At 39.6% G+C, this 25,614-nt stretch overlaps 3 protein-coding genes across 3 annotated transcripts; all 3 read left to right on the forward strand.

Annotated features, from left to right (window-relative positions):
- Nucleotides 1-401: 401 nt before the first annotated feature.
- On the forward strand, nt 402-1,733 carry LOC149118945 (uncharacterized). Its single transcript, XM_089274745.1, has one exon. The coding sequence runs from the start codon at nt 522-524 to the stop codon at nt 966-968; it is 447 nt and encodes a 148-aa protein (XP_089130871.1). The 5' UTR covers nt 402-521; the 3' UTR covers nt 969-1,733.
- A 1,259-nt stretch (nt 1,734-2,992) lies between these two features.
- On the forward strand, nt 2,993-8,092 carry LOC110045024 (uncharacterized). The gene is made up of 4 exons (XM_089274850.1): nt 2,993-3,433; nt 3,965-4,123; nt 4,603-5,220; nt 7,518-8,092. The coding sequence occupies exons 1-4, from the start codon at nt 3,304-3,306 to the stop codon at nt 7,649-7,651; spliced, it is 1,041 nt and encodes a 346-aa protein (XP_089130976.1). The 5' UTR covers nt 2,993-3,303; the 3' UTR covers nt 7,652-8,092.
- A 5,909-nt stretch (nt 8,093-14,001) lies between these two features.
- Nucleotides 14,002-24,690, forward strand: LOC110045023 (uncharacterized). Its single transcript, XM_089294463.1, has 9 exons — nt 14,002-14,274; nt 14,806-14,964; nt 15,444-16,676; nt 17,101-17,176; nt 19,178-19,374; nt 19,919-20,074; nt 20,697-22,670; nt 23,109-23,354; nt 23,860-24,690. Exons 1-9 carry the CDS (start codon nt 14,154-14,156, stop codon nt 23,946-23,948), a joined length of 4,251 nt encoding a protein of 1,416 aa, XP_089150589.1. The 5' UTR covers nt 14,002-14,153; the 3' UTR covers nt 23,949-24,690.
- Nucleotides 24,691-25,614: the final 924 nt, after the last annotated feature.

Here is a 25,614-nt window from a genome sequence, read left to right on the forward strand (position 1 = left end):
TATGCTCACATGCCATTTTTGACTTAAGCCCAGGTTACATAGCATGTTAAAAGATGGCATGTCGAAAGATTTCGCCTATGCACGTAACACTGAAAGCGGGTGTAAGACCTCCTATCAGAGATTCTAAAGCGCAAAAATTTGCGCTTGGCTTATAAAGATGTTGAAACTAAATAGAGCCAATTTTTTACATTGTTACCCTGAAAGAAACTTTTTTTTCTCTCTGCTAAGTTTTGTTTGGTAGGAGGCGTTTTAGCCTGATTTTTTGTACATCGGATACATTTATCACCCCAGCTCGATCATTACACACCCTTGCGTTACGCATTGAAGCATACATTTGACCCTGTTGCTATGGTTTCCGTGTAACGCCGTACACGCAGGTGCTATTTTGTTTCCGGGAAATTAGTTTTCCGTGGAAACCAAAACCACTACAAGAGCTCTCGTATTACCGTCGCTCTCACCGTAGCGTTCAGTATTGTGTTCTCCGTCGCTCTTCCCGAAGCGTTCAGTACCATATTCGCATCATGCCATGGTCAGCATCTCAACAAACGAGGCTTGGCTACGAGAAACAGCTGCTTGAGCAGTATTTTCGCGGGAACCGTGCGACTTGGATCGATCCTACTGGTAACACCAGAGTTGAAATTAGAGTAACATGCTCCAGCAACAGAGAGTACACTTTGAGGATTTACATTCCAGTCGACTTCCCTAATTCCTGCCCTCAAATGGTCGTTTGCAACCCTTCCCATTGCTTGGTGAGACGTAACGGGACTGCGATGAATTTTGCAGACGATGACGACCACACTTGGGGAAGCAAAGATGGCTGCACGCAAATTTGTCATTACAAGCCAGCAGAGTGGACAGATGACAACACGCTATACCAAGTGACTATGAAAGGTTTGATTTGGCTGGAGGCTTATGAGGCTCATCTCCGTACTGGAAATTCTCTCAGTAATTACTTACAACACTACTAGAACCAGAGGAAAGACGCACCACTTTTAATTGGGTGACAAAATAGCGAAATGATCTGTGAAACTTTCACCTCGTTGGAACAATTAGAATTTGCTTGGCATGCCGTATAATATTATCATTCTGTAATATCCAGGAGAGCAGTTGTTTAGTTTTATTAGCTTATAAGCTTTGTAAAAGGCTTTAAAAGGGGCGGTTATATTTCTGTATCACTACTGTTCTATGTACTTTCAGTCCCATGTTAATTAATATGGTACAAAGTATTGAAAGTTCCTGCTTTTCTTGGAAACACCATCTGAGACCCAGTTGATACATCGCATCAAAGTAAACACGAAATAGAATAAATTTCTTTTATCCCTTTGAAATGTTTACTGAGACTATGTACGATGAATAAAATCCATTAACTGTCTCAAAAAGTCTCGGATTTGCAGAGAAATGGCGAAAAAAACGGTGGTATTTCAGACGAAGTAATATTATAATGGCATGCAGGGGAGTGGAGTTGGGGCCGGGGACGCTTTAGTGATCAAATTTAAAATGACTGCCGATAGTAAAACGTTACACATTATTACGGCCAACTCTAGCCCTCGTGTAACGGAAAAGCCCTAACCAATTATTTTACTTCCCTAAAAGACGAAAATGGATAGTATCAGAATTGATACATAGCCCACCCACCCCCTCCCCTCTCCCACACTGGGAAAGTTTGGTCCAAATGAAAGACCTAAATTCTGCGAATTCAGAAAATAAAAATAAACATCTCGATCAAACTCGAATATCGTATTGTTGTTTGCGTATCGACAGGTTTTAACCTCATTTCATAACCCATGTACATCCTTCCTAGGTTTTATATCTTTATTACAAGAACGACAGTCTCCTAAGCAAAAGGAAACTTCCAGGACGTGTGCTAAATATCTGTAAGTATTAGTCCGAACAGATTGAGAAAAATCAAAAGAATAGGCCGCTTTCGATATATTAATATTCAGGTTGATAGTGAGGTCCAGAGGGCACAAGCAAAATATATGACTAAACATGTCGTTAAATTTCCTTTGTTTTTGTCCTCTAGGCCTCACTGCCAAGCTGAATTTTAATATATCGAAAACAGTCTATTGTCACATTATTTTTAGCGTAAATTTCTCAGAAAGATCGCGACTTCGTTAAGATCAACTTGCGTATGCATCGTTTTCTAAGAAATGCGCTGTTCATAAAAAGTGCTTTAGAAAATAGCAGAAGTCAATTTTTCTGTGACAAATAAAATTCATCATTAATATCAGAATACTGTCACGCCGTAGTCAAAAGTGGAAAGCACTAAGCAATCTATGATTGCATGCAAAGGCATTGGTGTTCAAGATTTCAATTCACAACCTTGTATCAGTAGACCAGTATACGTTCCTGGGTGAAAGGCCATGTCTGACTGTTGGTGAAAGCATTTCTTGCCCGGATAATTTTATTTTTCAGTTTTTTCTCAATGAATTTATTGTGAGTGGAATATAACACCAGTCGCAATATAACCCGAATTTCAGTCGTGAGTCATCGCCTCAGTATTTCGTCGATGATTATTTTATTCTGCGTCAAAACGCCGAAAGATGAATATTTTAATGGTACATAGAAGATTTTTCTTCGGTTCTTCTAAGAATGCCTTCGCTCGGGGCAACAGTTTCCCTTTATAATATAACTAGAGTATCCGGAAGAAAACTTGATTTGACCTGAAAGAAATTTAATTTCTGTTACACAGTTAACCTCCTATTTCACAGGTTAATCTGTTTCACGCAAACTGTTGACCGTCGCTATATGTATCCAAGTCTCCTTTAATCCTGATCTTCAAAATAATTAAGCTAACAGCAGAAGAGAGGTCTTTTTACGATCAGGTAATGCAGACGACACATGGTTTCCGAGAATAAGCTTTCGGGGAAGTCCCTAAATTTGCCCTGAGAGGTGCCGAATATGTGCTGTCACTGTGCTGTGTCTCTGCATAAATAAGTAGGGGTTTCCCCGTCTGAATTCCAAGAATCTACACTTTTAAGACGCACTTTTCTATTTCTGTTGTGTGTATCGACGGGATCTGACTTAGGTCACGTGCTTTCCGAGAATGAAAGGCCTAAATTTTGTCTTGACGACAGCTGAATGTTTTAAGTGCTAACCAATGACATGTTTCCGCATAATAATAATTAGGGGGTTCCCCCTTCTGAATTGCGAGAATCGACATTTCAAGGAAACGCTTGGGTTGCGTTTCTGTCTTAGGTATCGACAGGATTGAGCTTCAATTTCTGAGTCATCTCTGTATACAGAATATTAAGGAAACCAAAAGTATATTGAATCACAATCTTTATAAAACAAAATTCGATTATGAAGTGTAGTAAAGCAATCTCCAAGGGGAAACTGCGGATCATTGCGGGAGCAGTCGTGTTGCTAATAACTGTTTTGGCTGTGTCTCTTGTCGTCATATTTGAGATTCGCAAATCTCCTGATGAGGATGGTAGGTACATATATGCAACAGTGGTAAACATATAACTTAGTAACTACTCAACATTAGAGCTCTTTTGTTCGACCAACATGATCAGTACTGCTCTAAAATTATGAGACAAGCTTACAGACAGTGAGTCAAGAAAAATAAAATGCTTCGCTCAGCATCTTCTGCAGCCATTTATCCGCGGCAGTTTATAGTCATTTTAATCCTGTTAGTGTGTGTAAAACTATCAAATTTGTTATGTTGATCATTATTTGTTTCACTGTGCGCCGCCGACCGACCGGAGTAGCTCGAAGCCTTCGGACATCGAGAAAGTTGCCTGCTTTTTGGATGTAGCATCCGTGCAATCCTGGAATCTGGCAAGGCACAGAAGATGCAACGCCGAGCTGTATATAAAGAGCTTCTTTTTTTATCCAGTCACTGCATGAATTAATAGAGCATTAGAATACGTTTCGCGTGTACTAAAGTGTCAGTGAAGGCAGTTTCTTGAAACCTTTAATTTGTTCACCTTTGATACTAATATTTCAATGTCCAAAACAGATGAAAAGGACAAAAGAAGTTTGGGCACTTTAACTTTTGACTGTACGCAGAAGCCCCTTTGTGATGCCAACGCTATCTGTACAGCTGACCTAAGAGACGAGAAACGTTACATTTGTGTTTGTAACAATGGCTTTAAAGGCAATGGCTCTGTTTGCCGAGGTATGAGAGTGTTTTAGACACATTATGTAGTTTATTACTAGGCCTGTTATCTATTCAGTTTGACTGTTTTACTCTAATGCAAGGCCAGGCTTTGAATCTTGTTTTATATGACAAAGTTGAAAAACAATCGATAAATCGATTCAGGCAATACTTGGACTGTTGTTGCGGGAAAAATCAGTGTCACATGATTGGCTATATCTAAACTCTTCTAGCATTGCGGAGGTCAAAAGTGATCTCACCTCTAATGAGATATACATAGGAGATTCTTGCCCTTAATCTTTTCTTTCTTTTTATTTCTTATACAGAAAACAACACTTACAAGTACAACATTCGCTATACACTAGTTGTGTGCATACATTATTTACATTCATTTTCTTTTCCATTACCCTCTCTTGTCGCATTCCATTAGCAAACCAAAATGATATCTAAATGAGGTTTTGTCTAACCATGGCTATTATGTATGTCATCACTTTCTACAGACATTAATGAGTGCTTATCCCAAGACCTTCATTCGTGCCCTTCTACTGCCAAATGTGAGAACACCATTGGTTCCTACCAATGCAGTTGTCTCCCAGGATTCCATGGGGATGGCAAGTCTTGTCAGGATATTGATGAGTGCAAGGCTAATATGCATAATTGCAGTGTTCATGCTCTCTGCAACAACACTATTGGCTCTTATGCCTGTAGTTGTCTTCCTGGCTTTAAAGGAAATGGCTGGTCTTGCCACGACATTAATGAATGCAAGGATGGGACTCACAAGTGCCACACATACGCGGCATGTACAAACATCGGAGGCTCTCATGAATGCAGCTGCCTTTCTGGGTTTCGAGGAGATGGTCAAGTTTGTCGAGATGTTGACGAATGTCTGGATGGATCACATGACTGTAGTTTGCATGCGACTTGTATGAACACTGTGGGTTCCTATTCATGTTCATGCAATGACGGTTTCTATGGTAATGGTCGTACATGCACTGATGTTGATGAGTGCAGCGAAAAAATTCATCTTTGCGACGCTCATGCCAGCTGTGTTAACAAGCCTGGTTCTTACAGCTGCTCCTGCAGAAAAGGTTACACTGGAAATGGACGACATTGTAAAGGTAAGTACAGGATCGACAATTGAAGCTTCATTGATTTCTTGATCACAGTTTTCCTCCTGCATGATTTATGCTAAAGAAATACGTCCCCTGTGTGTAGTGCCTGGGCCAAGGCTCTAATACCTGCAGTTGTGATTCACGTTTTCATGGTGATGGGATGTCATGTCGTGATTTAGACAAGTGCGCACAGTGTGTCCACGACTGTCATCGGCAAGCGGTGTGCAGTAATACTTTGGGATCATATCGCTGTTCTTGTTTGTTTGAAAGACAAACAAACATTACAGTGATCGATCTAATCCTGGGGTCCAGCGCCACCGGCCCATTTTGCCAAAAAACATCAGAATATTTTTTGCAGTCTCCTAAGGTGATTCCTCAGAAGTAAAAGTTGTCGAACGATTCTTTTTTGAAAATATTTTTAATGTTCCCTACCAAGCACTGCTTCGAAAAATACAATAAAAAAAAAACTGATAGGTCACCGTGCTCGGAAAAGCGATGTGATGGACCAATCCTACCTCCGGTTAATGCCTGTACTGGTTCCAATCACGTGCGTTATCTTATCGGTTCACGTTATATTCTGCAGTAGCTGGAAGCAACGTCTCGAGCAAATGGAACAATATAATTTACGAGTAAAAAAAACAATTTTAAACAACACAACTCAAAACGTTCCTGGAGTGGTTGTTCTTAAAAGGCCATAATTTGAATCCTGGAGTAACCGTATTGTGCACATTTATAGCCATATCATTTTTTTTCCTTCTGAAATATTTTGGTCAAAATTTTCAACTTAAAGAGGATAATCAGTATCTACCAAAATTTTACAGTTGAAACTAGCATTTAGTTCGCTGTCGATCTTAGCTTGAAGGAAATCTCTTGGTGTTAGATATTTGCACCACAGGCCGCTCAACCACGAAAATGAGAGCCCGTATTTATACCGTAGTGCTCAGGTTACGCAACAGTCGGAATTAGTGTATCAATATATGGGGAAACGTTTATATTCTCAAGCCTAAAATATACGAAGTGTTTAGTTTTAGGTAGCTTCTTTTTGAATTTACTCTTTCCGACTTTTTAGAGGGAGAAAAGGCACCAACTGCCGACAGTACAAGTTGACTGGAACAAATAAAAACGTTTAACCAGGAATCGATCCGTCGAAATCAACAAATGCAAATTTAATCACCGCAGCGTCCCTTCAGATCATGTAAGGCTACAAACCTACAAACCAACAATATCAACTTGTTATTACACTTAACAAATGAGCTCAAAATGATTTTCTTCCTAGAACTCGTTCTTGTAATTAAAATGATCAAAAAAAAAACGTCAGCTTAATGTGGCTGGTACCAGTTTTCAGGTTTTTGATGGCTCATAACTTTGTAAGAATAGAACAAAAAGACAGACCAGGGTCACTGTAATATTTTTGTAGATTTGGATTACATAATTTATACTTGACCTAAAACAGCTGTTATTTTGTCGTCAGCAGTTACCATGGCAACATTCCAAAAGGATTTTCCAGACCTGATTTTTCGCTCATGTCACTAATAACTAAAAAAATTAACCCGGTGACCCCGAGTTTTTTTTTTTTTTTAAACCATAGCTTTTGGCATCTGAAAAGGGAAATGCACAATTTTGAGTAAATTTAGCAAGACATTTGGCATATACTCAGTTTAAGTACACGTGTGCACGTTGATTCTCCGACGGTGAGTCTCTCCAAGCCATTTCCTGAATTGGTGACAGTATTATATGGATAAACTGTAATACAAGGACCAATGTAATGAAAGACAAGACAGGCATTTTTGATCCCCAAGGGCCAGACTCTTCAACCTTCTGGGATAAACAGGCGTGACGAAATTTTGATCCATTTATATTTTTAAATGCATCCGCTTTAGTACACGTTTCCCTTTTCTCTATTTTTTTCAACCTATCATGTTACATATATCGTTTAATATTATTTCAAATTTTGTAACCGTTTTATCCATTTTACTCCAGTCCTGTCTAACCGAAATATTGGGCATTAATTTTATCCTTTTCAGCCGTCCGGTCAGCCTTTCAATTGGTTTTAGACAGCGTTATATACCGTTTTTGTTCAGTGTTTAGTGATATGTACAAGTTGGGATAATGTTCGTGGTTTGTCTAGTCCCATGTCAACCATCTGCTTTTTCATCGTATTTCATTTATTAACTTGCGATTTGGATGCATGGACAGTGTAATTACACCGGTAGCAAACCTCGTTTTTCGAATTTAGGTTTTGAGAATGCAAGACTGCAGTTTTTTCTCGTGGTTTCTCATATGATCTTTTTCTTCTTTTGCAGCTTCCGCCGCAAACCAAGGACAAACACTAAACAAACAAACAATTATTATTATTGCTTCTGTGTGTGGGTTTATCGTCATTATGGCTTTTGTTTGTTGTTTTGTGTTATGTTTCTGTAGGCAAAAACGTCGATAAGACTATAGATGTTACATCCATTACTCTGTAACTAGCTCAATCTAAATATTGAAGGTAACCTTTTCAAATTAAGCAAATAAACAACATGAAGAGGTAGTGGATGTTGACGTCAATGACTGTCTTATCTTTTTATTTTGGTTTGAAGCATTTATATTATTTATTCAAACATTGTGATACGACTAGCGAAGCTTGTTAAAGAACGGAAATGTTATCAGTCCAGGGGTGGAATAAGGGGGTCAGATTGGGTGGCTAATCACCCCACAAACCCCGCCCCCCCAATCCCTCCTTCTTTTGGACAGCTAGAACAAAAATAAGGTAGAAAAATATTGTGTATATTTTGGCAGAAGTAAAGGCAAACACTTTGCACAGGTTCCTCATTGCAATTAAAAGTAGTATTTGTTTTCTTGCTAAAATAGTGATAAAAATACGTCTTCCTCCTAAGCATACGCAGATATGTAGACGCAGTAGAGTGCTGCTAAGGAGTCCGAACATCAGAACAGGAGAACGAGAACTGCTGTCTCCCGTCATGTTGCTAATTAATGTTTCCCGTTCATTCAGCCTAGGCAAGAAAATCTTCTTAATTTCGTCACTAGAGAACGACAGCGCATTTGGTAACTCTTCTACTGGTACATGTATCCGGTGGGCAGACTTTCAGTCACTCCAACAGGGTATCCCGACCCCTGTTCTTGCTTTTAGCTATGCGTCCTTCGAGGCGTGGAGCAACGTCTCCGTTTGCAGATCACACCCGCAGCGAGGTTTGCCAGGCTTTTCGTGCTCTTCATACTCCTGCATGCAGCCATAACTTGATAAACGCCGATTGTTACTTCGAGGAGAAGAACATAGATTGAGTGCTATTTTAGACAAATTTCTCAGAACCTCAGCACTCAGTGGCGGATCCAGACCTTGAACTAAGGGGGTGGGGGGTGGGGCGGTTTTGTTTTGCTTGCCCTGCCGGCTTTTCTTTCTTCTTTGATTTCTTTTTCTACCCAAAATAACGGGGCGCGGACGCCCCGGGCCCCTTCCCTAGGTCCGCCGCTGGCACTATTTTTCAAAAGGCCGGATGCTTTTTACCGTCACTAGCCTTGCATTTTGTTGGGCAAGGGTCATGTCGTCCAATTTCACTACCTCAAGCCTTGTATATTGACGTTCTCTTAAACTGGCGTGTTTTCCCGTATATCAAATTAGAACTGCTGAAAACCACTACTTGTGTTCTTTAAAGATCTCATTGATCCCGCCAGAAGCATCTGTGACTCCAGCTTAAGAAATCTGTACTGTACTGATAGTAAAACAAAACTCGCAGCACCACATCTGTGTGAGATAAAAACCAAAGTAATATATTATTATTTTTTTTGGTTTCAATTCAAGCTTAGTCCGAACACAAGAATAAAGTTATGAACCAAGTAACTGACACTCTGACATGTTTTATGAGGGGAGGATGTGCCCGAAAGGGGTGCCGGTAATTTGTCAGTTTGGAGGTTAATAAAAGAGTCGGTCTGTTTTAGACACAGACTGCAGACTGCGTACTGCAGCGGACTGCAGAATAACCCTAGCTCGTCGTAATATTGGCCATAAATAACCTTGGGCTAGTATTATCCCTGTAACACTCATTATTTAGTTATATTTAGTTAGCGCTCCATGCTCAGTACAACACGAGAGGCATTTATTTTTCTGTTAGTTATTACGGTGAAAAGCATAACACAAACTGTTGCAGGTTCTGTTTGCTTGGGCCGAACAACAAAGTTGGCTTGGACGGATTGACCTGTTGTCTGAGTTCTTTTTAGTGCACCCTGAGAGATGATGTGGTTCAACTGAACTAGTTTCAAATGGTTCCATGGTTTCCACGTTTCTTCTGTACAGTCTACCATCTTCTGTTCTGCGGACGTCGTAAGCACGAACGTCAACTTAGTCTTAATTCTACTCGTTCCTTCAACCATTCCCGCTCCCTATATTCATGATCACCTGCTCAGACGACGTTTCCTGTCGGTGCAGACGGATCTCCTTGGTGTTTTGATTTCAATATTAGGTCGATTTTACTTCTGTTTTAGGGGTTTCTCCATCACATCTTCTTGGACTTTTGCTTCTAACAGGTAACTGATGGTGGAAAACAGAGTTCTTGCTTCGCGTCCGAATATCCATTAAGCGGCGGAGCTAGATCTCTCCTTCACGAACTAGACCTTCCCTCATTTTCTTTTTTTCTAGCAGGGATAAGTAATTGTCTGTGCTTTTTGCTTAGCATTCTTCATGATGGATATTCCTTTCTTCAGTGATGGCATTTTCAGCCTTGCCATTGCTCTTGGCATAGCTAGGTGATCTTGTGATGACTTCAAACTCGAAGCGTGCTGCCAATTCCTTGAACTCTTGAAAATTAAATGGCATGCGAGTTGTCGCTGATTAGCTGGTTTGGGATTCATTACACTGAAAACTGCTTGCGTAGTATCTTGGCTATCACCTTTGCGGTCCTTCTTTCTAGTTTATTCTCTGCGAAGTAACTTGAACAGTAGTCAACCACACAGAGGTGATCTGTACCATCGAGTGTGAAAACATCTGCGCCAATCTTTTGCCAAGGTCGATTCAGCAACCTCATGACCGTCCGCAAACGAAAAGCTCCCTTGCTTTGATGGATAGAATGAACGGATGTCGCACTTCGAATTGTGGTCAGTTAGGTTGGAATTCAGTCCTGGCCTACACACGCGTACGGTCTCTTTTTTCTGTCGCAGACAACTTTGAATTCCAGTGTGGGTTCCACGCATTTCCCCATTTATTCTTGGGCGCAGACTCAAGGGAATGACACAGCGCTGACCTTTGAAGATCAGATCATCTAGTCCTGATAGCTTATCTCTAACTAGGAAATACGGATGGAAACATGTGAGGACTTCCTTCTTCGTGTCAGGCCATCCACTGACGGTTTCCTTCAGCTGTCGAAGACTGTCATCTTGAGCAGTTTCTGCTTGACTGACGAGGGAGGCCCAGCTTAACCACTTCATGCTTCCGCATGTCCACAACGAATTGGAAAATAGTGAAGACATGCTGTAGGTTTTCAATCTGTTTGTGGGAGACAATCACCCAGGTGTCTGTGTTTACCTTTACTGCAACTCAGACAGAGAAAGATCTCCACGATCTTACGATTACTCTGACAGGTGAAACATTTGTCAATTTCAAGATAGGAGAACATTCCAATGGGTCCTCCGAACCCAAAACCCTTTTACTTTTAAAATAGTCCACCCCTACCCCCAATCTTCCCCCCCCCCCCAACCCCCCTTGTCTTTCAAGGTTTAGTTTGCTAAGGCCATTCAGAATCACCTTGCACCCGCTCTCAGTGTTACGTGCATACGCGACATCATTCGACCGTTTCTCTCACATTTTTGACGTAGGCCCGGGTTACATAGCATGTCAAAAGATGGCATGTGGAAAGATGTCGCTTGTTTATGGGAGGCGTTTTAGCCAGATTGTTTATATATCGGATTCATGTATCACTTAGCTCAATCATTACACACCCTTATTATCTCTGTCTTCCGTTACGCATTGAAGAATACTTTTGACCCTAGCCAGTTGCTAGGATTGCAAGGTAACACCGTAAACGCATGTGCTTTTGTTTTTTTCCGGGAAATTAGTTTTCCGTGGAAACCAAAACCAGTGTAGGAGCTCTCATATCACCGTCGCTCTCACCGAAGCATTCAGTACTGTGTTCTCCGTCGCTCTCACCGAAGCGTTCAGTACAATATTCGCATCATGCCGTGGTCAGCATCTCAACAAACGAGGCTTGGATACGAGAAACAGTTGCTTGAGCAGTATTTTCGCGGAAACCGTGCGACTTGGATCGATCCTACTGGTAACACCAAAGTTGAAATCAGAGTAACATGCTCCAACAACAGAGAGTACACTTTGAGGATTTACATTCCAGTCGACTTCCCTAATTCCTGCCCTCAAATGGTCGTTTCCAACCCTTCCCATTGCTTGATGAAACGTAACGGGACCGCGATGAATTTTGCAGACAATGACGACCACACTTGGGAAAGCTAAGATGGCTGCACGCAAATTTGTCATTACAAGCCAGCAGAGTGGACAGATGACAACACGCTATACCAAGTGACTATGAAAGGTTTGATTTGGCTGGAGGCTTATGAGGCTCATCTCCGTACTGGAAATTCTCTCAGTAATTACTTACAACACTACTAGAACCAGAGGACAATCGCAACATTTAAAATTGGATGACAAAGTAGCGAAATGATCTGTGAAACTTTCACTTCGTTGGAACAATTAGAATTTGCTTGGCATGCCGTATAATATTATCATTCTGTAATATCTAGGAAAGCAACTGTTTAGTTTTATTAGCTTATAAGCATTGTAAAAGGCTTAAAAAAGCGCGGTTATATTTCTGTATCACTACTGTTCTATGTATTTTCTGTCCCATGTTAATTAATATGGTACAAAGAATTGAAAGTTTCTGCTTTTCTTGGAAACACCATCTGAGACCCAGTTGATATATCGCATCAAAGTAAACACGAAATAGAATAAATTTCTTTTATCCCTTTGAAATGCTTACCGAGACTATGTACGATGAATAAAATCCATTAACTGTCTCAAAAAGTCTCGGATTTGCAGAGAAATGGCGAAAAAAACGGTGGTATTTCAGACGAAGTAATATTATAATGGCATGCAGGGGAGTGGAGTTGGGGCCGGGGACGCTTTAGTGATCAAATTTAAAACGACTGCCGATAGTAAAACGTTACACATTATTACGGCCAACTCTAGCCCTCGTGTGACGGAAAAGCCCTAACCAATTATTTTACTTCCCTAAAAGACGAAAATGGATAGTATCAGAATTGATACATAGCCCACCCACCCCCTCCCCTCTCCCACACTGGGAAAGTTTGGTCCAAATGAAAGACCTAAATTCTGCGAATTCAGAAAATAAAAATAAACATCTCGATCAAACTCGAATATCGTATTGTTGTTTGCGTATCGACAGGTTTTAACCTCATTTCATAACCCATGTGCATCCTTCCTAGGTTTTATATCTTTATTACAAGAACAACAGTCTCATAAGCAAAAGGAAACTTCGAGGACGTGTGCTAAATATTTGTAAATATTAGTCCGAACAGATTGAGAAAAATCAAAAGAATAGGCCGCTTTCGATATATTAAAATTCAGCTTAATAGTGAGGTCTACAGGGCACAAACAAAATATATGAATAAACATGTCGTTAAATTTCCTTTGTTTTTGTTCTCTAGGCCTCACTGCCAAGCTGAATTTTAATATATCGAAAACAGTCTATTGTCACTTTTTTTTAGTGTAAATTTCTCAGAAAGATCGCGGCTTCGTTAAGATCAACTTGCGTATGCATCGTTGTCTAAGAAATGCGATGTTCATAAAAAGTGCTTTAGAAAATAGCAGAAGTCAATTCTTCTGTGACAAATAAAATTCATCATTAATATCAGAATACTGTCACGCCGTAGTCAAAAGTGGAAAGCGCTAAGCAATCTATGATTGCATGCAAAGGCATTGGTGTTCAAAATTTCAGTTCATCGCCTTGTATCGGTAGACCAGTATACGTACCTGGGGGAAAGGCCATGTTTGACTGTTGGTGAAAGCATTTCTCGCCCGGATAATTTTATTTTTCAGTTTTTTCTCACTGAAAATATTGTGAGTAGAATAAAACACCAGTCGCGGTATAGTATAACCCGAGTTTCAGTCGTGAGTAATTGCCTCAATACTTCGTCAATGATTATTTTATCCTGCGTCAAAACGCAAAAAGATGAATATTTTAATGTTACATATAAGATTTTTCTTCGGTTCTTCTATGAATGCCGTCGCTCTGGGCAAAAGTTTCCCTTTATAATATAACTAGAGTATCAGGGAGAAAACTTTATTTGACCTGAAAGAAATTTAATTCCTATTACACTGTTGACCTCCTATTTTACATGTTAATCTGTTTCACGCAAACTGTTGACCGCAACTATATGTATCCAAGTCTCTTTTAATCCCGATCTTCAAAATAATTAAGCAAACAGCGGAAGAGAGGTCTTTCTAAGATGACGTAATTCAGACAACACATGCATGGTTTCCGATAATAAGCTTTCCGTGAAGTCTCTAATTTGCCCTGACAGGTGCCGAATATGTACTACAGTATGTCTCTACATAAATAAGTAGGGGTTTCCCCGTCTGAATTCCACGAATCTACATTTATTTTTTGCATCTCTGTCGTGTGTATCGCCGACAGGATCTGACTTAGGTCACGTGTTTTCCGAGAATTATACACCTAAATTTTGCCTGGGGGAGAGCCGAATATTTTAAGTGGTAACCAATGACAAGTTTCCGCATAATAATTGGGGGGTTGCCCCTTCTGAATTCCGAGAATCGACATTTCAAGGAAACGCTAACGTTGCATTTCTGTCTTGTGTAGCGACAGGATTGGGCTTTAATTTCTGAGTCTTCTCTATATACAGAATAAAGGCAACCAAAAGTACATTGAATCAATATCTTTATAAAACGAAATTCGATTATGAAGTGTAGTAAATCAATCTCCAAGGAGATACTGTGGATCATTGTAGGATTAGTCGTGTTGCAAATAACTGTTTTGGCTGTCATCATATTTGAGATTCGCAAATCTCCTGATAAGGAAGGTAGGTACATATATGCAGCAGTGGTAAACATATAACTTAGTAACTACGTAACATTAGACCTCTTGTGTTCGACCAACATGATCAGTACTGCTCTAAAATTATGAGACAAGCTTACAGACAGTGAGTCAAGAAAAATAAAATGCTTCGCTCAGCATCTTCTCCAGCCATTTATCCGCGGCAGTTTATAGTCCTTTTAATCCTGTTTGTGTGTGTAAAACTATCACATTTGTTGATTTTGATCATTATTTGTTTCACTGTGCGCCGCCGACCGACCGGAGTAGCTCGAAGCCTTCTGACATCGAGAACGTTGCGTGCTTCTTGGATGTAGTGTCCATGCAATCCTGGAATCTGGCAGGGCACAGAAGACGCAACGCCGAGCTGTATATAAAAAGCTTCTTTTTTATCCAGTCACTGCATGAATTAATAGAGCATTAGAATAAGTTTCGGGTGTACTAAAGTGTCAGTCAAGGCAGTTTCTTGAAACGTTAAATTTGTTTATCTTTGATATTAATATTTCATCTTCCAAAACAGATGAAAAGGACGAAAGAATTTTGGGCACACTGACTTTTGACTGCACACAGAAGCCCCTTTGTGATGCCAACGCTATCTGTAAAGCTGACCTCAGAGACGAGAAACGTTACATTTGTGTTTGTAACAATGGCTTTATAGGCAATGGCTCTGTTTGCCGAGGTATGAGAGTGTTTTAGACCCATTATGTAGTTTATTACTAGGCCTGTTATCTATTCAGTTTGACTGTTTTACTCTAATGCAAGGCCAGGCTTTGAAACTTGTTTTATATGACAAAGTTGAAAAACAATCGATAAATCGATTCAGGCAATACTTGGACTGTTGTTGCGGGAAAAATCAGTGTCACATGATTGGCTATATCTAAACTCTTCTGGCATTGCGGAGGTCAAAAGTGATCTCACCTCTAATGAGATATACATAGGAGACTCTTGCCCTTCATCTTTTCTTTCTTTTTATTTCTTACACAGAAAACAACACTTACAAGTACAACATTCGCTATATACTAGTTGTGTGCATAGATTATTTACGTTCATTTTCTTTTCCATTATCCTCTCTTGTCGCATTCCATTAGCAAACGAAAGTGATATCTAAATGAGGTTTTGTCTAACCATGGCTATTATGTATGTCATCACTTTCTACAGACATTAATGAGTGCTTATCCCAAGACCTTCATTCGTGCCCTTTTACTGCCAAATGTGAGAACACCATTGGTTCCTACCAGTGCAGTTGTCTCCCAGGATTCCATGGGGGTGGCAAGTCTTGTCAGGATATTGATGAGTGCAAGGCTAATATGCATAATTGCAGTGTTCATGCTCTCTGCAACAACACTATTGGCTCTTATGCCTGTAGTTGTCTTCCTGGCTTTAAAGGAAATGGATGGTCTTGTCAGGATATTGACGAGTGCAAGGCTAATATGCATAATTGCAGTGTTCATGCTCTCTGCAACAACACTATTGGCTCTTATGCCTGTAGTTGTCTTCCTGGCTTTAAAGGAAATGGATGGTCTTGTCAGGATATTGACGAGTGCAAGGCTAATATGCATAATTGCAGTGTTCATGCTCTCTGCAACAACACTATCGGCTCTTATGCCTGTAGTTGTCTTCCTGGCTTCAAAGGAAATGGATGGTCTTGTCAGGATATTGACGAGTGCAAGGCTAATATGCATAATTGCAGTGTTCATGCTCTCTGCAACAACACTATTGGCTCTTATGCCTGTAGTTGTCTTCCTGGCTTTAAAGGAAATGGATGGTCTTGTCAGGATATTGACGAGTGCAAGGCTAATACGCATAATTGCAGTGTTCATGCACTCTGCAACAACACTATTGGCTCTTATGCCTGTAGTTGTCTTCTTGGCTTTAAAGGAAATGGATGGTCTTGTCAGGATATTGACGAGTGCAAGGCTAATATGCACAACTGCAGTGTTCATGCACTCTGCAATAATTCTATTGGCTCTTATACTTGTAGTTGTCTTTCTGGCTTCAAAGGAAATGGCTGGTCTTGCCACGACGTTAATGAATGCAAGGATGGGACTCACAAGTGCCACAAACACGCGGCATGTACAAACATCGGAGGCTCTCATGAATGCAGCTGCCTTTCTGGGTTTCGTGGAGATGGTCAAGTTTGTCGAGATGTCGACGAATGTCTAGATGGATCACATGACTGCAGTTTGCAGGCGACTTGTATGAACACTGTGGGTTCCTATTCGTGTTCATGCAAAGACGGTTTCTATGGTAATGGACGTCTATGCACTGACGTTGATGAGTGCAGCGAAAGAATTCATCTTTGCGACGCTCATGCCAGCTGTGTTAACAAGCCTGGTTCTTACAGCTGCTCCTGCAGAAAAGGCTACATTGGAAATGGACGACATTGTAAAGGTAAGTACAGGATCGGCAATTGAAACTTCATTGATTTCTTGATCACAGTTTTCCTCTTGCATGATTTATGCCAAACAAATATGTACCCTGTGTGTAGCGCCTGGGCCAAGGCTCTAATACCTGCAACTGTGATTCATGGTGATGGGATGTCAAGTAGTGATTTAGTGTGTCCACGACTGTCATCGGCAAGCGGTGTGCAGTAATACTTGGAGATCATATCACTGTTCTTGTTTGAAAGTATAAGACGGAAATGGCACAACTTACATTGCCTGATATCTAAATTACGATAATGTGTACAAATGGCCCAAGTTCCACAACACAAATAGCAAATAATGACAAATCAGGTTTGAAGAATAGAAGATTGTAGTTTGTTTTTCTCGAGGTTTCTCACAATAATTATCTGGTTTTTTTTTTTCTTTTGCAGCTTCCTCTGCGAGAAACAACCGAGTGCCTCAAGTTTTTCTTCTCATTATTATTGCTTTTATGTTAGGTATCGGTATGTAAAAACTTCGAAAAGACTATAGCTGTTCCATACATTATTATGTAAACTGGAACTGTCATGGATTCACCCAGCAATGACGACCACACTTGGCAAAACAAAGATGGCTACTCGCAAATTTGTCATTACAAGCCAGCAGAGTGGCTCGTCACTTTATACCAAGTGACCAAGTGGCCATTTGATTTGGCTGGAGGCTTTTGAGGAACATCTCCGTACTGGAAATTCCCCCAGCAATTACCTGCGATCCCGGAAACAATTTTAATAAGTAATATGGAGTAGTCATGCCAGCGAAAAGATATTTTAGGTTTATCCGTGTGATGAATCGAGTGAGATACTCATGCTTTTCTCGGACACACCATACGAAAGGAACCCAACCGGTAGATTTTTGAAGGAAACTATTGTCAACTATAGCTGCCAGAATTCGAACGCTGGTTTTGTATAGAACTGTGCAAAATAATTTGATTCGTTTTTCTTCATCAATATCTTACTACAACTTTTTTGCGATAAATAAAATTCATTGATTTCAGAATGCTGTCTCGTGATGTCAAAGCGTAAAGTGCAAAGCAATCATGATTATTGCGTAGATGGGATAGTGGTTAACAGTTCGTAACCTTACATTTCGTCGACTGCTGACACTATCGGATAGTACTGTGACGCCGAGTATTGAACTTTCCCGGGTGAAAGGCCATGTTTGACTGCAGGCAGAATCATTCATTGCCTGAATGATTTCATTTTTCATTTTTCTCAATAAAAATATTCTAAGTGGATGTCGGGGTAGGGCGGATTGGGTTGCTAGTCACCCCCTTTCGGAGAAGCAGAAAATTTTAAAAAAAAATGAAAAATGACTGTGAATACTATGGCAGAAATAAAGGCAAACACTCTGGGCAAGTAACTCATTATAATTACAAGTGATTTTTTTTCTAGCTAAAACAGTGATAAAAGTACGTTATTCTCGACTAACAGTAACACAACTGAGTAAGAATAAAGATAGCCCGCATGTATGCCCCATTGATTCTGTAACCCCAGGATCCTCCTCCGGTTAAATATAACATCCAGTTGCAGTATAGCCTGAATTCCAGTCGTGGGTCATCGCCTCAGTAACTCCTTAAGGCTAGGCACAATAATCTAGCCCTGTATAATTTTTCCGCTGCGTCGAAACTCATTTCATATCAGTTTATATCATATCATGAACAATTGACTGTTTATTCAGGTTCAAAACAACCTGAACGGAGAAAGTCTGCAGCAGAACATGGTAATCAATGGCTGGAAATTCTTTTGAAAGGATGAAGATTAGCCTGACTGACTGAATTTTTATGTAAAAGAAATTGTAGTCTCCAACGAGCTCTGTTGGTGAGTTAGTGAGGCTAATTTAAATACATACAAACAAGTTTAAACTTGGCAGCCATTTATGAAAAGGGTCAATACAGTCGTTGTTACTTATATTTTATTCAATAATACTACATTTTTGGTTTATGTAAGCTGTTGCTCTGGTTAAAAGTTCCTCTTTATAATCTAATGAGAGTATCAGAGAGAAAAGATAACCTGAACGAAATTTACACAATTACACAGTTGAGCTCATATTTTACGTGTAAATCTGTCTCACGCAAACTGGGGTCCCTAACTATAATTAAACCTCAATTTATAGATATTGCAAGTCTGTCTCTTAATGCAGCTTTAACTATCACGATCTTACAAAACATTTAATTTTTTCATTTACTAGATCAACATGGATAGAAGGCTCTTTTCCCTGGCTAGTCAAATACAGTAAACAACACACTTCACAATAACGATGACGTAATGCGGAGGTCACATGATTTCCGAGAAAAAGCTTGCCCTCACAGGAGCCGAATATATGTAGTGGCAGCCAATAAGGTGTCTCTGCATAATGTAATTAGGGGTTTCCCCGTTCCAACATTTCTGAGAAACGCTTATATTGCATTTCTGTCGTTGGACGGGATTGAACTTCATTTTTTTGCCCTTCCTTTCATAAAGTATATGCCTAAGCAACGAAAGGCACCATGTCAGAGTCCAAAACGAAATTCGATTCAACAAATATCAAAGAAACAGTCAGGCTCAAGTGCAGTAAAGCCATCTTCAAAAAGATACTAGCGGTAGGAATTTTCGTGTTTCTAATTGGATCAATAGTGGCTACTGCGTGTCTTGTCCTCGTAGTTGGCAGTAAATCTCCTGGCAAGGAAGGTAAGCAACCACTTAACATTAGCTTGTGTGTTAGCTGCAAGATCAGTACTGCTATCATATTGATATATAAGCTTATAAATATACGAACAGAGAGTCGAGAAAAATAAAATGCTTCGCTCAGCATCTTCTGCAGACATTTATGCGCAGCCAGTTTCATCTGCTTTATATTAAAGATACCTGTTTGTGTGTGTAAAAGCATCGTTATTTTATTGGCTTCACTGCCCGCCGTCCGGAGAAGCGATATCAAATAAAAGTTACGTACTTGTTTTAGAAATAGTTTCTTGGTTGTAGCGTCCGTAAAATCCTGGCATCTGGTTCGTGTGATCACTGCTCGTGATGATACCACCACAAAAGATGCGACGCCCAGTAACTTTCCTGTGATTGATTTATTGTTGGCTCTACATAAGAAGCTTTCTTCATCACACCACTACATTAATTAAATAGAAAAGTAAAATATAGCCAAGTAATAAAAGTTTCGCGTATAGTATCAGTCTCGGGCGGCTTCTTGAAACCTTTACTTTGTTCGCCTTTGATGCTATTACAGATGAAAAGGACATGAGAAGTTTAGCTGCATCTTTTGACTGTAGACAGAAGCCGCTTTGTGATGCCAACGCTGCCTGCACAGCTGACCTAAGAGATAAGAAACGTTACATTTGTGTTTGTAACAATGGCTTTGAAGGAAATGGATCTGTTTGTCGAGGTATGAGAGCATTTGAAACCCATTGTAGCTTACAACTTACGCGTCTGTTTAGTTTCTATAGTAATTATTATTTTCACCCGTCCCTTGTTCCGTTCGGCCAAATGACCATGTTACAAACTGGACAGCTGTTTAATGATTCCTTACTAAGCAGAATTTATCAGGCCAGCCTGTAATTTATGTCATTGAAGAGAAGGGTAATAGTGTTAATCTCCCAGAAAGACCTTATTCCGACGAGGTAATCCCTCTCAAGTTAAGTTTAGACATGGTGTTTCTTTAGTTGTTCCCGTGAAGAAAATCGGTGTCACCTGATTGGCTATTTCTAGACCCTTCCTGTATTTCTAAAGCCCTGAGTAATCTTGAAATAACTTATAAAAGAGGTTATTTTGAGAAGAGGGCCTACATAGGGGATTACCTCTCTTATTCTTCATCCTCTCTTTTCTATTATACTTAATATATAAAACAACACCTACATGTACAAGTACAACATTCTCCTTACACTAGTTGTATCCACAAATTATGTTCCTTCACTTTTCCTTCGTCGTTTCTTATTACATTACATTAACGATCCAAAATAATGGCTGATTGATGTTTTTATCTAACCATGGCTATCATATTTTTTCAGATATTAATGAGTGCTTATCCCAAGAACTTCATTCTTGCCCTTCTAACGCCGAATGTGAAAACACCATTGGTTCCTACCAGTGCATTTGTCTCCCGGGATACAATGGTGATGGAGGAGTGTGCACAGACGTTGATGAATGTAGCCTCGGTGTCCAAAATTGCAGTGTCCAAGCACATTGCAGCAATACCATTGGTTCTTATCACTGTAGTTGTGTGGATGGATTCCAAGGAAATGGCAAGTCATGTGAAGATGTCAATGAATGCAAACTGACCAATATGCACAGTTGCAGTGTCTATGCACTCTGCAGTAACACGTTTGGTTCTTATGATTGTGCTTGTCTTAAAGGGTTCCATGGAGATGGCATTTTATGTCATGATAATGATGAGTGCAATAGCAATATGCACAATTGCAGTGTCTATGCACACTGCAATAACACTATTGGTTCTTATAATTGTACATGTCTTGTTGGATTCCATGGAGATGGCATGTCTTGTCAGGATGTCGATGAGTGCAAACGCAACATGCACAATTGCAGTACTTATTCAGTTTGCCATAACATCATTGGCTCTTATGATTGTACTTGTTTTCAAGGATTCCATGGAGATGGCATGTCATGTCAGGATGTTGATGAGTGCAAAGACAATGTACACAATTGCAGTATTTATGCACGCTGCAATAACACTATTGGCTCCTATCATTGTACCTGTCTTGAAGGATTCCATGGAGATGGCATGTCATGTCAGGATGTTGATGAATGCAAAGACAATGTGCACAATTGCAGTGTTTATGCACGCTGCAATAACACTATCGGTTCCTATCATTGTACCTGTCTTGAAGGATTTCATGGAGATGGCATCTCATGTCAAGATGTTGATGAATGCAAAGACAATGTGCACAATTGCAGTGTTTATGCACACTGCAATAACACTATTGGCTCTTATGACTGCACTTGTCTTGAAGGATTCCAGGGAGATGGAAAGTCATGTCAAGATATTGAAGAGTGCAAAGACAATATACACAATTGCAGTGTTCATGCACTATGCAATAACACTATTGGCTCCTATCATTGTACCTGTCTTGAAGGATTCCATGGAGATGGCATGTCATGTCAAGATGTTGATGAATGCAAAGACAATGTCCACAATTGTAGTATTTATGCACTCTGCAATAACACTATTGGCTCCTATCATTGTACCTGTCTTGAAGGATTCCATGGAGATGGCATGTTATGTCAGGATGTCAATGAATGCAAAGACAATGTGCACAATTGCAGTGTTTATGCACGCTGCAATGATACTATTGGCTCCTATCATTGTACCTGTCTTGAAGGATTCCATGGAGATGGCATGTCATGTCAAGATGTTGATGAGTGCAACGGCAATGTGCACAATTGCAGTATTTATGCACACTGCAATAACACCATTGGCTCCTATGATTGTACTTGCCTTGACGGATTCCAGGGAGATGGCATATCTTGTCAGGATATTGATGAGTGTAATGGCAATATGGACAGTTGCAGTGTTCATGCACACTGCAATAACATTATTGGCTCTTATTATTGTACTTGTCTACCAGGTTTTAAAGGAAATGGCTGGTCTTGCCATGACATCGATGAATGCAAGGATGGAACTCACAAGTGCCACACATACGCGGCATGTACAAACACCGGAGGCTCTCATGAATGCAGCTGCATTACTGGGTTTCGTGGAGATGGTCAAGTTTGTCGAGATGTTGACGAATGTCAAGACGGATCACATGACTGCAGTTTGCATGCGACTTGTATGAACACTGCCGGTTCCTATTCATGTTCATGCAAAGACGGTTTCTATGGTAATGGACGTCTATGCACTGACGTTGATGAGTGCAGCGAAGGAATTCATCTTTGCGACGCTCATGCCAGCTGTGTTAACAAGCCTGGTTCTTACAGCTGCTCCTGCAGAATAGGCTACACCGGAAATGGACGATATTGTTACGGTAAGTATTGGATCAACAATGTAAGTTCCATTGCTTTCCTGTTCACAGTTTTCCTCTTGCGTGATTTATGCCAAACGAATATGTAAAAGGTATGAAGTACCAAAAGGTATGAATGGCAGGGCTTTCAGGTAATCACTGATATTTTGAAAAGAAAAGGGTTAATTTTACTAATTATAAAGACAAGTTTATAAAATCAAATTGTTTTTGAAAGCCTTTTATTCTATTTGTACATGTATTGTAGATTAGTTATGTAGATATTAACTCATAAGGTTTTAATTTTGCTTTATATACGTTTCGAACATAAATTTAATTCAGTTATTTATAACTCAAAACGTCATTTCGAAACTAGAGATTGAACAGAAAATAAATTAGGACTTCGATGAAGATAGTACTAAAATAACGAGGGTACTAACGACGATCTAACTTACTTTTGTTTAGATATTAATGAATGCAGAGATGGAACAGATGAATGCAGCTGGAACGCTCGTTGCAGTAACACAGAGGGCTCTTACACATGTGGCTGTAATTCAGGCTTCCATGGTGATGGGATGTCATGTGGTGATTTAGATGAGTGCGCACAGGGTGTGCACGATTGTCATCCCAAAGCTATGTGCAGTAACACTTGGGGATCATATCAGTGTTCCTGTTTAAACGGATATCACGGAAATGGCAAACAGTGTAAAGGTAAGCAAGTCATTCAGGTTCATTTACGTCAACAGTCTCAGTGCCACAACAGAAAAAGGTAACAACATCAGTTTGCTCCGTTCCCTCAATGAGCAGTTAACTGTATTTACACAGAAGTAAAAGGGTAAAGAGGAGGAAAGGTTTAAATTCACGTGAATCCCAACCCTGCATTAAGCAAAGCATTTTGCATATTTTCAGTGTTGATTCCCCGACAATGAAATTCTCTCTTAGCAATTGAATTGGTTGCAATGTTATAATATTTTATCATTTATGTTCAGTTTTTGTTCATATCGAGGAGTTAGGGTCAGTTAGAATACTGTTCGTGGTTTCTATAGTCACATATCAACCCTCTGCTTTTTATAGCATTTCAGTCATTAACGGTATGCGACAAGATGCATGGCAATGTTATTGTACAGGTAGCAAACCAGGTTTGGCAGGTTTCGGAGAATACAAGAATGTAGTTTGTTTTTCGCAAGTTTTCTCATGTTATCTTTATCTTTTGCAGCTTCCTCTACCACAAATCAACAAGTGCCTCTCAACACAGTTTTTCTTTATATTATGAGTATTGCTCTTAGTCTATTGCTCTGTATGTAAGAACTTCAAGGAGACTATAGATGTTACATAAAGTACTCTTTAAGGGTTTCAATAATTCATTCTAAAGATTGAAAGTAACATTTTAATTTACATTCCGACCGAAGTTGCTCACAGAAACAGACTTTTCTCGTTTTCCACATTTCTACTTTAGTTGTAAAAGAAACCGAAAACAAAAAAAAATCTTAGGTTATTAAAAGCAATGAATGCTGACCTTGATGTCAGTGTTACCATTTTATTTTAGTTTGAGGCATTTGTCTTAAAACAAACTACCGCTATAATAGTGCAATATGACTATCAAACACTGTTAAAGAAAGTTAAATGCTGTCAGCCTGACACTTTTCGATGGAGATTAGTTTACAGCCATTTTATTCTGTAGAAGTCAACGTTTTTAATAAGTTGCTATTTTCAAAAGAATAACTGAATCTTATACAGGCCTATGTGAACATGAAGCAAAGACTACATTTCGTAAGTAATGGAATATTTATGCCTTTAATTTCAACTGGTATCTATTGACTATCGGAGCTTTTACTTGTATTTATTGATTACCAAATAACTAGTGTTTTTCTTCCTACCTCTTTTCTTGTTTTGTTCTTTTCTTGTTTTAGAGCTGTATAGCCAATAATCTGTAATTTTCAACTGATATCCAACACGTTCCCCGGTATCTTTTGCCAGTTCCCGTTTTTTTAATGACGTTTCTGAATATTTGTTTGAAAAAGGTAATAAAACTGTTCTTGTTGTTGTTGCTGTTGTGTTTGTTTTTGTTGTTGTTAAGATTCGCCAGTAGAAAAGTGCTAAGACTTCGTAAATTATAAAACAGAATAATATAAGAAATAGGTTTACGAGTTTGGTAGAAAGAGAAAAGCTGCAGTGCGACGTGTTAGAAAATGTTGCTCGTCCTTTGCTCGAAGCAAGAAAATCTCTTCAGTTCCGAAACTAAAGAACGAGAGTGGATTTCGCAAACACTCCTACAGGTACTCGTGTACAGATTTTCATCCAGGCTTCCCAGACCTCCTCCGCTAAGTTATAGCTGGTTTTCACATGACGTCACTAAAATTCAAACTACAAAACTATTGATCTTCCTGAGATTTTACTTTAATAATGTATAAGAGCAACTGAAAACTAAAATTCATACCCATTTTCGCTCCGATTGGGTTATTAGTTTTGTGATACACTACGCTTGAATTTCTAAGCTTTTGCGTGACGGGACATTCACAAGACGGTCTAGAGAGCTGTTATGATGGTCAAAAAAGTGACCTCATGTCTTAGAAAAAGTATTATTTTAATGTTTTAGAGTTCATGGAGGGATAAATTCACGCTTTTGTAGCAAAACTCAGTGACAGATGTTTGTGCTGGTTTCCGGCCGCCATGTTGGTGCCCATACGGATGGGCACCGGCATGGCGTCTCCATACAAAATCTCTATAAATTTGGGTTAAAACGTTTTTCTCATATCTCGCATAAGAAAAATTGCTGTGACCAGAATCTTGGCGAGAGTCTTTGCATATTTACTTTCTTTCATTTACTAGATTCTGGACTGTACCAATTGAAAGGTTTTGATTTTTATTTTGATCTATTTTGAATGGCGTGACACTGAAAACCAGCAATAGGGGTTCTTGTGTTAGCTGTACTTCTATCGAGTTATGGATACACTTGGCAGTTAGCAGAACA

The sequence above is a fragment of the Orbicella faveolata genome, unplaced genomic scaffold (assembly GCF_042242905.1).
Source record: "Orbicella faveolata isolate gen_17 unplaced genomic scaffold, um_ofav_v1 contig_1, whole genome shotgun sequence".
Classification (NCBI taxonomy): domain Eukaryota; kingdom Metazoa; phylum Cnidaria; class Anthozoa; order Scleractinia; family Merulinidae; genus Orbicella; species Orbicella faveolata.

What these genes read in the sequence shown, in the direction of transcription:
- LOC110045024 (XM_089274850.1), top strand. Translation starts at nt 3,304, where the DNA reads ATGAAGTGTAGTAAAGCAATCTCCAAGGGGAAACTGCGGATCATTGCG. An exon ending in CAAATCTCCTGATGAGGATG is followed by an intron (nt 3,434 to 3,964) that starts GTAGGTACATAT and finishes TGTCCAAAACAG; the next exon opens with ATGAAAAGGACAAAAGAAGT. An exon ending in CAATGGCTCTGTTTGCCGAG is followed by an intron (nt 4,124 to 4,602) that starts GTATGAGAGTGT and finishes CACTTTCTACAG; the next exon opens with ACATTAATGAGTGCTTATCC.
- LOC110045023 (XM_089294463.1), top strand. Translation starts at nt 14,154, where the DNA reads ATGAAGTGTAGTAAATCAATCTCCAAGGAGATACTGTGGATCATTGTA. An exon ending in CAAATCTCCTGATAAGGAAG is followed by an intron (nt 14,275 to 14,805) that starts GTAGGTACATAT and finishes CTTCCAAAACAG; the next exon opens with ATGAAAAGGACGAAAGAATT. An exon ending in TAAATCTCCTGGCAAGGAAG is followed by an intron (nt 19,375 to 19,918) that starts GTAAGCAACCAC and finishes ATGCTATTACAG; the next exon opens with ATGAAAAGGACATGAGAAGT.
- LOC149118945 (XM_089274745.1), top strand. Translation starts at nt 522, where the DNA reads ATGCCATGGTCAGCATCTCAACAAACGAGGCTTGGCTACGAGAAACAG.